Source organism: Quercus suber, unplaced genomic scaffold (genome assembly GCF_002906115.3).
Source record: "Quercus suber isolate HL8 unplaced genomic scaffold, Cork oak 2.0 scaffold_443, whole genome shotgun sequence".
NCBI lineage: Eukaryota > Viridiplantae > Streptophyta > Magnoliopsida > Fagales > Fagaceae > Quercus > Quercus suber.
The window spans coordinates 25,033-36,330 of NW_027069894.1; the positions used below are offsets into that span (position 1 = coordinate 25,033).

An 11,298-nucleotide genomic window follows, 5' to 3' on the forward strand; every position below is an offset into this window, starting at 1 on the left:
CCTCTATGGATATGGTAGAGCTTCTGTTAGGTCCATGTGTTAGTGTTGGCAAACCATATCAAATTGTGAGTTTGGCTGCGTTTTAGAGTTGTAATTGATGATCAAGGTGAAGACTCAAAGATTGCTTAATATGAGCTCAGGAAAGTGAACTTTTTGTGACCTCGACACCACCTTGACATGTCAAGCCTTGAAAATTTTAAGAAAGTGAAGCTTATATAAGCTCGATAGCAAGCTCGATTTCACTTGATCGGTCGAGTTGCCTTGACTCTAACCTCGATTCCTCTCGATCAATCCAAACTACGCAAATTAGTAATGTAAAAGGTCGAATAACTTGTTTGTTTTAGCATAAATTCAAGCCCTACTTGTTGGGATATAAAAGAGATATTATAAGTTAACCCTAAAGAGGTTTATAGAGGATAGATAACTTCATTTTTGTGTGGCTAGGATTGTGTAACCAAGTTTTTCTTAATTTCACCATACCAAAGATATTCAAGTATAGATCTAAAGATTTGTTGGTGAAGAAGCATAAACCATAGATCTATCATAGACTTGTTACTGTGAAAAAAATACCTTTAAGAGGTTCATGGAGTTAATTGGAGGTTATGGTCATGAAAGTTTTTCTTTGTAAGTTATCTACAGGTTGTAGAGTTTAGAAAAGTTAATTCTAGAGATTGCAAAACTTTTCTTTTGATAGTGGATTTGCTTCATGGGAAGGTTTTCCTTGCAATGTTATTTCCTTTATAATTGTTTTTCTATTGATTTTCCTTGCATCAATATGTCATTGTCTCCATTGTATTTGATTCTATGAGGCTGGTGACATAGTATTAATTTTCCATTGCATGCTTATATTGATTACAAAAAAATTGATTTGGCATAATTGGATTAATCAAACAACTTGATTAGCCTGTACTACAAGTCTACAACAACTAGAGTCTAAAACGTAACAATCTTAATAAGCATTTGTATCACTAGCTTTTTGCCAAGTGTCTTGTAAGTTGTAACTCAACTGACAACTCTTATGGCATGTTTGGATGTTTAAAAAAGGAGGGGGAGTAGAGTAGAGGGAGGGAGAGTAATACAATTACCTTATTTGGAAGTTTTTTAAAGGATGAGGGGGAGGGGTTTGGAGGAGTTTAGAGGGGTTTGGACTCCCTCTAACCCCCCAATTTTAATTCCCCCAAATTGGAGAGATTTGAAGGGGGAGTAGAGTACATAAACTATTGACTAAGTAAATTACCTAATTTACCCTTATTATATTAACAAAATTACACAAGGGGAAGGGCTAATTAATCCCTTCCCCCTTACTAATTTTAAAAACATCCAAATAAGGTGGAGGTGAATCATTCTCCTCTACTCTACTCCCCACTACTCCCCTTCCCTCTACTCCCCTCTACTCTCCTCCCTCTCTAAACTTCCAAACAAGCCATTAGTGTTTTCAACAAAAATGTTGGAGATTCAAATCCCACCTCCAACAACTATAGAATTAAAAAAAAAAAAAAAAAAATTATCCCTGACTTCTTTAGGTAAGAAATCTAAGATGATAACTATCTATAGCAATTGTCCTTAATTTGAGAAGCCATGAATGGGTGCTAAATAAGCTTGAGTTGGATTTTGTTGTAAAAAATTTGTTGGTCCAAATTTCGGTCCAACATTAATTGAATCTTTTCATAAGCAACACAATTCCAAAATTCCAAACTAATTCAGAATTCAAAATGTTTCCTCACTGGGTTTTAAATTTATCAGTATTAATCCAAGTAATTGGCAGTTTTAAAACAATTAATGAAAAGCGCTCCATTTGATTTTTTAAAAGGTTCCCCCCACCTCTGCTCTCTCATTTTTCAAAGAGAGGCCATCAAATATTTCATTATACAGTCTCCGCTCTCCAGGCATCCAAAACTTCCTGTGAGGTAAATGGTAATATTTGGATTTTGTTGTAAAAAATTTGTTGGTCCAAATTTCGGTCCAACATTAATTGAATCTTTTCATAAGCAACACAATTCCAAAATTCCAAACTAATTCAGAATTCAAAATGTTTCCTCACTGGGTTTTAAATTTATCAGTATTAATCCAAGTAATTGGCAGTTTTAAAACAATTAATGAAAAGCGCTCCATTTGATTTTTTAAAAGGTTCCCCCCACCTCTGCTCTCTCATTTTTCAAAGAGAGGCCATCAAATATTTCATTATACAGTCTCCGCTCTCCAGGCATCCAAAACTTCCTGTGAGGTAAATGGTAATATGTAGCTTAGCTTACTTTTAATTCCTACTGTTCCATTGTTGATTGTGATTCTCTCTGCTTTGCTTGCTTCTATCATTTTTTGCTTTCATTCAATCAGTCTAGGATGTGTATGGCTATTGTAATGGTGTCTGTACCATTATTTACATTGCTTCGATCTCAAAATTCCTCAAATTTATATATTTATTTTGGGTCAAGTTGTTTTGAGCAAAGAGAGGAGAGGAAGACATACATAATGTATCTCACAACTTTTTCAAATCTCACATTAGTTTTAAGTAGTCACTTTTCAAAAGCTTATATTTAAAAAGTTGAAAAATAATTTGTACTACTTAAAAGTAACATAAATTAGTGAATGCGATTCGAATTAGATTATAAGTTAGCTTTTATTTATTTTAAAAAAAAAAGTTTTATAGTACTTTTAGCAACAAAAATCTGTTTATTTTATTTAATTTTTAAAAAAAATTATTTTATCTACAGTATTTTTAGCCAAAAAAAATTAGATAAATTATTTTCAAATGAACAATCTTCAATCATTTATTAAAAAAAAAAAAATCCAGAATCTGTAGTAAATTTTTTTTTGGAGAAACTGTAGTAATTAAATTACCATAAGAAGAATTTGGGCTTAAAGTGGGGAATATGGGCCGGTAAAGATCCGGTTCGGCCCAATAAAAAGGCAACGTCTCTATCGAGGAGCGTTTTAGATGTACCGCCAGATCCAAATTCAAATTTCATTCTCTGTCTCTCTCTCTCTCTGTCTCTCTCTCTCTCTGCAAACCCTAACTTCCCAAATTAACCTTCCAAATCCTCAAAAGAGTTTTTTCTTTTTTCTCCAAAACACAAACACTTCGATCTCTCTCTCTCTCTTATCCATCAACTATCGTCCATTTCCGCAGATCGGCGGCCCAGATTTTTAGATGCTACACCGAAAACTCGTCGGAATAGCGCTCTGATTCTTAGTGAAATTCGTATTTTCGTCTTCAAAAATGGCTTCTCGTAACCAGAACCGACCTCCCCGTAGTCCCTTCACTGTAAGCCTTTGGTTTCATTCAATTTTTTTTTTTTAAAATTTTCTAGTAGTGTTGTTTGGTTGCTGAGAAATTGAGGGAAAATAGAAGAAAATAAGAGATACCTGATTTCTGGACCTGAGGTTCTGTCAATTTTGTGTATGTAATGGAAAATTTAGGATCTAGAACCCTAATTTCACTAAACCCACTGTTTGGATGCTGAGAAAATATAAGTAATTGAATGGGAAAAAGTGAGATGCAAGTGAGTTTATTTTGTGTATTGGGTTTAAAATGGATTGAATATGGTTTCTTCTTTTTGTGTTGCGTTTAAATTCATGTTCTTTGTTTGGTACTTTTTGTGCTTTAGAAAAAGGATGGTAATGAGGAGGTTCCTTTAGACAAGCGTCGGAGAATCGGAGCAGGAAGAACGGTGGGGCCACCGTTGGCTGCAAGCAGGGGCCGTGGGCGGCAAGCGTTTTCCGAGGTAAACAGTAGACAAGATGTTACGGCTACTAGTGATGTGGGAAGTGGCGAGTTTATTATAAAAAAAAAAAAAACCAGAATCTATAGTAAATTTTTTTTTGGAGAAACTGTAGTAATTAAATTACCATAAGAAGAATTTGGGCTTAAAGTGGGGAATATGGGCCGGTAAAGATCCGGTTCGGCCCAATAAAAAGGCAACGTCTCTATCGAGGAGCGTTTTAGATGTACCGCCAGATCCAAATTCAAATTTCATTCTCTCTCTCTCTCTCTCTCTCTCTCTCTGTCTGTCTGTCTCTCTCTCTCCCTCAGCAAACCCTAACTTCCCAAATTAACCTTCCAAATCCTCAAAAGAGTTTTTTCTTTTTTCTCCAAAACACAAACACTTCGATCTCTTTCCTCTCTCTCTTATCCATCAACTATCGTCCATTTCCGCAGATCGGCGGCCCAGATTTTTAGATGCTACACCGAAAACTCGTCGGAATAGCGCTCTAATTCTTAGTGAAATTCGTATTTTCGTCTTCAAAAATGGCTTCTCGTAACCAGAACCGACCTCCCCGTAGTCCCTTCACTGTAAGCCTTTGGTTTCATTCAATTTTTTTTTTTTAAAATTTTCTAGTAGTGTTGTTTGGTTGCTGAGAAATTGAGGGAAAATAGAAGAAAATAAGAGATACCTGATTTCTGGACCTGAGGTTCTGTCAATTTTGTGTATGTAATGGAAAATTTAGGATCTAGAACCCTAATTTCACTTAACCCACTGTTTGGATGCTGAGAAAATATAAGTAATTGAATGGGAAAAAGTGAGATGCAAGTGAGTTTATTTTGTGTATTAGGTTTAAAATGGATTGAATATGGTTTCTTCTTTTTGTGTTGCGTTTAAATTCATGTTCTTTGTTTGGTACTTTTTGTGCTTTAGAAAAAGGATGGTAATGAGGAGGTTCCTTTAGACAAGCGTCGGAGAATCGGAGCAGGAAGAATGGTGGGGCCACCGTTGGCTGCAAGCAGGGGCCGTGGGCGGCAAGCGTTTTCCGAGGTAAACAGTAGACAAGATGTTACGGCTACTAGTGATGTGGGAAGTGGTGAGGGGTCAGAGTGTGGAACTGTGGAGTTCACAAAGGAGGAGGTTGAGGCATTGTTGAATGAGAAGTTGAAGGGGAAGAAGCTTGATCCTCTTAAGGTTATAATTTTTGTCTCGTGAATTTTGAAACTTGGGGTTTAAGCTAAATTGGTTTGTGGGTTTGTTATTCTGAGTTTATTATTTATATGGTTGGCAGGTGAAGCTGGATAACGCGATTGACTATATTAAGAGGCTCAAACTTTGCTTAAAATGGTTCCAACAAGTTGAACAAAACCATGTTCTTGAGAAGGCAAATCTTCAAAGTTCAATTGAAGCTGTTGAGAAGAAGTGCACAGATATTGGTACACATCTTTTGCATTGTACTGACATAAATCAAACATCTTAGTAAATTTTTATTTACTGTATTTGTGCATGTCTGTTTGAATTTATCCTTATGTCTCTTGCACACTTGAAAAGGTTCATGTGTTTCATGAAGCTTTATATTGAATAATTTTATTTTGGTCAAATTAATGAATAGTGTATACTCATGCTAGTGGTGTTCTCATGTTTAGATCTTGTGAAGTTGACAACTCATCTCCAGTGTGAAGTGCAACCGTTGTGCTTGTGTTTTTCTCAAAACAAAGTGTAATACATGGGATAATAATTAGCAATACATAATTCAATTCAGGCAATGTATAATTGTTCTTAATGAAAGGAATTGGTCACAATGTAGAAAAATTCTGGTGAAGGTAGAACTTATTGATATTGGAAACATTGATGCTGGGGTGGGCTTTTTTTGTTTGTTGGTTTGTTTGTTTGTTTTTAAGATAAGGATTTTATTAAGAAAGAAATATATTGTTTATATCACCATGCCTTCATTTAATGAATGTGGTTTCTCTTGTGTTGAAGTTCCTAATATTGCAGTTCTTGTTAATTGGGAAACTTTATAATGTAGATTCGTTTTTATTTTCTTAGAGCTGGAGATGAAAAACAAGGTGGAGGAGTTAAATGTGATTATCTTAGACTTGCGGAAAACCATCTCTTCTTTGGAAGATAGAGTTGCAAAAGAAGAATCAGATAAGTTGGTAAGTTTTTCGGTCATTGCATTTTGTGTACAGGCTATACCTGTTTCTTTCTACATCTCATTTTTATTGTGGTTTGATGACTAGGATGCGATCGAATGTCATAGAAAAGAAAAAGAAGCAAGAGTTGATAGTGAGAAGTTGCAAGCTTCTCTTTCAGCTCAGCTTGATAAAACTAGGCAGGAGAAATTAGCTGCTGAACAAAAGGTAATATAAATTCATAATTTGGATGTCTCGCATTTATCATCTATAAACTGAAGATTGGTAGTTATCTTCCCACAGATTTTTGTGAATTTTTAATGTTAGTCTTAGTAGTTGTGTATCATTAAGTTAGTTGGACTCTGTGGATTGCCAGATGACCAATGTAATGATATTCTCTCCCCAAAAATTTGTTGAATATGCAGGCAGCCTCATTTGAAGATATGTACAAGCGAGGACAAGAATACAATGTGAGTTTACAACAGTATAACGGCAAACTTCAAAAGGATAATGAAACAATTAGTGAGTCACTCAAACGAGTTGAAATGGAGAAATTGACTATTGTGGAGAATCTCAGCAATTTAAGGTGTCACAATAAGGCATTGCAAGACCAATTAGCTTCATTCAAAGTAAGTAATATTCAAGTATGACAGCAGTTGTGTTTGTCTGCCACATGTTTTCCCAAAATTAATTTAGTAAAATTAAATGAAGTTTGACAAACTGCTTTGTATTGGTTTTTTTTAATAATAAATTTATGATTCTATTATGCATATTGAATTTTTTGTTGTTTTGGATAAATTTTTAAATATGTGGAAGGCATATCATTACTATTGTTATGATTCCCTTTTGAACCTCACTTATTGACATGGCTTGATATGAACAATTAAGTTCTTGTCTGGTCTAATTTAAGAAATTAATTTCAAGGTTTTCTGGTCTGGAAGCTCTTGTCTTCGTGCAGCTCTTGTCTTAGGCAACTTGTTTTTCTATAAAGGCAACCTTTATTGAATAGAAGCTATATATTCAGATCTTAAAACAAAAAATCTATTAGGTGACTTATTTATACGCTCTTGATCTTAAATGTAAATTGATTAGACAATGAATTTAAGAAGTTACAAAATTGTTAACTTCATATATATATATATATATATAAATTCAGTGGCAATTTGCTTGGCAGATGGCACTAGAAGCACTTTTCATCTTCAGTAACAATCTGCAACATTTGGAGGTATCTTGATTGGTGTTTTGTCTTGTTCATTCTTTTAGGCTTCACAGGATGAGGTGATAAAGCAAAAAGAATCATTATCAAATGAACTTAGATGCCTTCGAGTGGAATTGCAACAAGTGAGGGACGACCGTGATCGCCAAGTGACACAAATGCAGGCTTTAACTGCTGAAATAGTGAAGTATAAAGAATTTACTGGGAAATCTTGCGCAGAATTGGATAATTTGACGATAAAATCAAATGCCTTGGAGGTTTGTCCTCATTAATTTATTATCAAACGAATTCATAATTTGATGATAATCTTGACTTCACTAACTGTAAGATTTTGGGTCCTTTTATAGGAGACATGTTCTTCCCAAAGGGAGCACATTCGGACATTGCAGCATCAACTCACTGCTGCAAATGAGAAACTAAAGGTAATGCTGATAGTTTACAAGTTGTAGGAAGGGTTGCTTATGTTTTGTTTTTACAAGTTCTGCTTTGGACATTATTAGCATGCTTGTAGATTATGACATGTCTTGTACATGTGATTGAGCTAATCCCACAATAATGCTTATTTTCTTTATTAGATGGCTGATTTATCTGCTTCAGAAACAAGGACAGAATTTGAAGAGCAAAAGAGAACTGTGTGTGAACTACAAGAGCGACTGGCAGATGCAGAGTTTCAACTTATTGAAGGAGAGAAGTTAAGAAAAAAGCTGCACAACACAATTTTGGTAATTCTGTTTTCCTCTTTCCTTGAATCCTTGTCTAGCATTATGTGGCTTGTACTAAAGTGCCTCTTATTGCAGGAACTAAAAGGGAACATTCGTGTATTTTGCCGAGTGCGTCCTTTGTTGCCTGAAGATGGAGTTGGAACAGAAGCCACAGTAATTGCTTACCCTACATCAACGGAAACTCTTGGCCGGGGCATTGATTTGGTACAAAGTGGTATGTTTCTTTGCCTTTAATCCTAGTGGAACTTCATAAGGCTATAGGAGAATCTTTTGACTTATACGCTTTGTTACACATTACAAGTTTGTTGTTTGTTAAAAACAAAGGCCTTATTCTTTAATCTAATGCGAATTAATGTCAGCAGGACAGAAGTATCCTTTCACATTTGACAAAGTGTTTTCTCATGAGGCTTCTCAGCAGGATGTTTTTGTTGAAATATCACAGTTGGTACAGAGTGCCCTTGATGGTTATAAGGTAATTTGTTGTGCTTGCAAGTTGTTCTTTTAAAAAAAAAAAAAAAAATCGGGCGTAATGCATTAGAATATGTTCTATCAAGGTTCTAGTTCTTGCATTTTGATAAATGGTGTTTTCACTTGATTGCAACTTTCCAGTTCAAGATCAGGTGTTAATTGCTCTACCTAAGTCAAAATTTCAAATAAGTTGAAAGAATATTTTGTAATTGATGCATGATTAGAGTATCTCCTCAAGATACTATCACTATGATGCGACTAATAAGTTTTTGTTGGTTGTAGTAGGGATGTAAGATTTCTTACAAACTTGTTTATTAGGGGTTTATCCTCAATTTTGAATTGTATTGGGTTTGAGTTGTTTTGGTCTTTGATATGGGGCTACAAGTGTAAAGCTATTGTTGGATTTCATTTGGTTTTTTGTATTGCCTTTTTGGTTGAACTCATTTTATTGTATGGTTAAGTTGTTGTTGGGTTGTCTCTAGCTGAAGTTGTACTATGGCATGGTGTCTTGGTGTTGGTGTTAATTTCATGACATTATGTTTATCTATTAATGACTTTATTATGGATGAAATGCTTTTAAAAAAAGAAAATGGAAACTGGAAACTTTTAATCAGATTCAACACTATTTTACTGTGAAATGCATGGAAATGCATTTGTAATGTTAGGCTAAAGTTTAAGCTTTGTTTGATTGTGTATCATCTGTTTCAGAAGTTTGATTGGCTATTTAATTCTGAACTTTCATTAATCTATTGTTGGTGTAATGTTTTGGTAGGTTTGCATATTTGCTTACGGGCAAACGGGATCAGGCAAAACTTATACCATGATGGGTAGACCGGAAACTTCTGCGCAGAAAGGGCTGATACCACGTTCACTGGAACAAATCTTCCAGACAAGTCAGTCCCTTCAAGCTCAGGGCTGGAAATACAAAATGCAGGTAAACTATCTTGAACTTCTGTCATTAATCTGCTTACTTTTGCTTGTGAATCTCTAACAATTCCTTATAAACATGTGTAGGCTTCAATGTTGGAGATTTACAATGAGACCATCCGTGATTTATTGTCTACAAATCGATCAAGTGGTCTGGACATGTCACGGACAGAAAATGGGGCTCCTGGAAAACAGTATACAATTAAGCATGATGTGAATGGAAATACACATGTTTCTGACCTTACTATAGTCGATGTTTGTAGCATAAATGAGATATCCTCCCTTCTACAGCAGGCTGCACACAGCAGGTAACACCTTAGGAGCTTTCTACATTGTTCTGCAGGTTTTGTTTTTCTGCACATCCACTGGAGTTGTGTTAAAGTGGAATTATAGTATCTGCTCTAGGAATGCTTTTCTGTATTTTGTAGAAATTTGAAATGAGAAATGCCAATGCTTTTTAAAGTATTGTAAGGGTTAAACAGTCAAGTTTCATGAGGCATAGGGAAACGCTTAGGTAATTTACCAAGTTTCGTGAGGCCTATGACAAGGCTTAGTCAATTTCAGTCTTCAAGATTTCACACTCACACACACGCACGCACACTATCATTGTAGTTCTGTGGATTGTGCATAACTAACGTATTTTCTTTTAGTGATGATAGAACACGGTTTATGCTTTTCATTGAGCTTTTCTCTAATCTTGTTAATTGGATGAATGAATTTAATGGAATGGTTGTTGCCTTTGGGTTTTAGGTCTGTGGGTAGGACGCAAATGAATGAGCAGTCCTCGAGAAGCCATTTTGTTTTTACATTGCGTATATCTGGTGTAAATGAGGTACTTTAACTAGTAATTCTGTATTAATATTTGTGTTCAAATTACTCATATGTGTTTTTTACTATTGACATACTACTCTTTCTGCTTTGCTAGAGCACTGAGCAACAAGTACAGGGGGTATTAAACCTCATAGATCTTGCTGGAAGTGAGCGCCTATCCAAGAGTGGGTCAACTGGAGACCGTTTGAAGGAAACTCAGGTTTCAATCTGATGAATTCCATTAATAACCCCCTTCCTTTGTTGTTTTAATGTTCACCTTTTTAATATGATTATATGCTAATTTTTTGCAATCAGGCTATAAACAAAAGTTTATCTTCGCTGGCTGATGTAATATTTGCATTGGCAAAGAAGGAGGACCATGTTCCTTTTAGGAACTCAAAACTGACCTATCTTCTCCAGGTACATTTGTTTCTTTGAACTTTTTAATTATTTGCTTGTAATCTTCATATTCGACTGTTGCTTTATAATAATGTACATTTTTATTCTATGCATAAACAGCCATGCCTAGGTGGAGATTCCAAAACCTTGATGTTTGTAAATATCTCCCCTGATCCTTCTTCGGTTGGTGAGTCACTTTGCTCACTACGGTTTGCTGCCAGAGTCAATTCCTGTGAAATTGGAATTCCCCGACGTCAGACAACAGTGAAGCCTATTGATAACCGATTGAGCTATGGCTGAAATTGTGTTCCTGGTATTCATGCATTTGTTGTCAGCCTTGCCGCATCTATAATCTGCGCAGAGTAATTGTTATTTGTATGATTAATGGTTGTAATTTGTATAAGGGGGTGGATTGGTTGTATCAATTGTTTGTAGTGTTCTGTTTCTAGAAATTACTAATTTGTACTTTAGGTTTAAGTTTAGTGTCTTGATTGAATGATGCGACAGATGAAATTATCGACCTTGTGAGATGATCCTTCAAAATGATTTGAAATTGTTCATCATTTGACGAGTAAGGGTATAAAGGAATTGTTATTAGCATCATAGTGGATTTGAACAATCTTATATAGGTTACAGATGTGATTTATTCATAATGATCATTCTGTTGTCATCACACATACTAAACCTTGCATTCCTTCTATCCATATCTCTATTTTAAAACATCCAAATAAGATTACTTAATTCTTTTTCATTCCATTCCTTTATGATGATTTCAATTCATTTCATTACATTTTATTTCTTTATGAATTCCCAAGAGAAGGCTAAATGGATGAATTGTTCTTAAGCACATTATAACATATGAAAAATAGTGAAGTGGGAATGTTTTTGAAACTGTCATTAGAGATGTCATGTTTATGAGA

At 35.0% G+C, this 11,298-nt stretch overlaps 1 protein-coding gene across 3 annotated transcripts; it reads left to right on the top strand.

Annotated features, from left to right (window-relative positions):
• The first annotated feature begins 2,950 nt into the window (after nucleotides 1–2,950).
• On the top strand, nucleotides 2,951–11,051 carry LOC111988994 (kinesin-like protein KIN-14C). 3 transcript variants are annotated; one of them, XM_065762127.1, is made up of 18 exons: nucleotides 2,951–3,262; nucleotides 3,606–3,679; nucleotides 4,724–4,895; nucleotides 4,993–5,137; nucleotides 5,751–5,860; nucleotides 5,945–6,064; nucleotides 6,262–6,465; nucleotides 7,100–7,309; nucleotides 7,400–7,474; nucleotides 7,628–7,774; nucleotides 7,850–7,988; nucleotides 8,137–8,246; nucleotides 9,015–9,176; nucleotides 9,257–9,477; nucleotides 9,920–10,001; nucleotides 10,095–10,199; nucleotides 10,295–10,399; nucleotides 10,499–11,051. In XM_065762127.1, the coding sequence occupies exons 1-18, from the start codon at nucleotides 3,218–3,220 to the stop codon at nucleotides 10,676–10,678; spliced, it is 2,406 nt and encodes an 801-aa protein (XP_065618199.1). In that variant the 5' UTR covers nucleotides 2,951–3,217; the 3' UTR covers nucleotides 10,679–11,051. The 3 variants fall into 3 exon arrangements, with proteins under 3 accessions (XP_065618199.1, XP_023876562.2, XP_023876567.2); XM_024020794.2 differs by lacking the exons at nucleotides 2,951–3,262; nucleotides 3,606–3,679 and adding an exon at nucleotides 4,004–4,291 and having other exon boundaries at nucleotides 4,635–4,895; nucleotides 8,134–8,246; XM_024020799.2 differs by lacking the exons at nucleotides 2,951–3,262; nucleotides 3,606–3,679 and adding an exon at nucleotides 4,006–4,291 and having other exon boundaries at nucleotides 4,635–4,895.
• Nucleotides 11,052–11,298: the final 247 nt, after the last annotated feature.

Bases quoted from the DNA above. Each gene is read 5' to 3' on its own strand.
- LOC111988994 (XM_024020794.2), top strand. From the start codon at position 4,247: ATGGCTTCTCGTAACCAGAACCGACCTCCCCGTAGTCCCTTCACT. The intron at 7,475-7,627 runs GTAATGCTGATA...TTTCTTTATTAG, and splicing joins CTGCAAATGAGAAACTAAAG to ATGGCTGATTTATCTGCTTC. The intron at 8,247-9,014 runs GTAATTTGTTGT...ATGTTTTGGTAG, and splicing joins GTGCCCTTGATGGTTATAAG to GTTTGCATATTTGCTTACGG.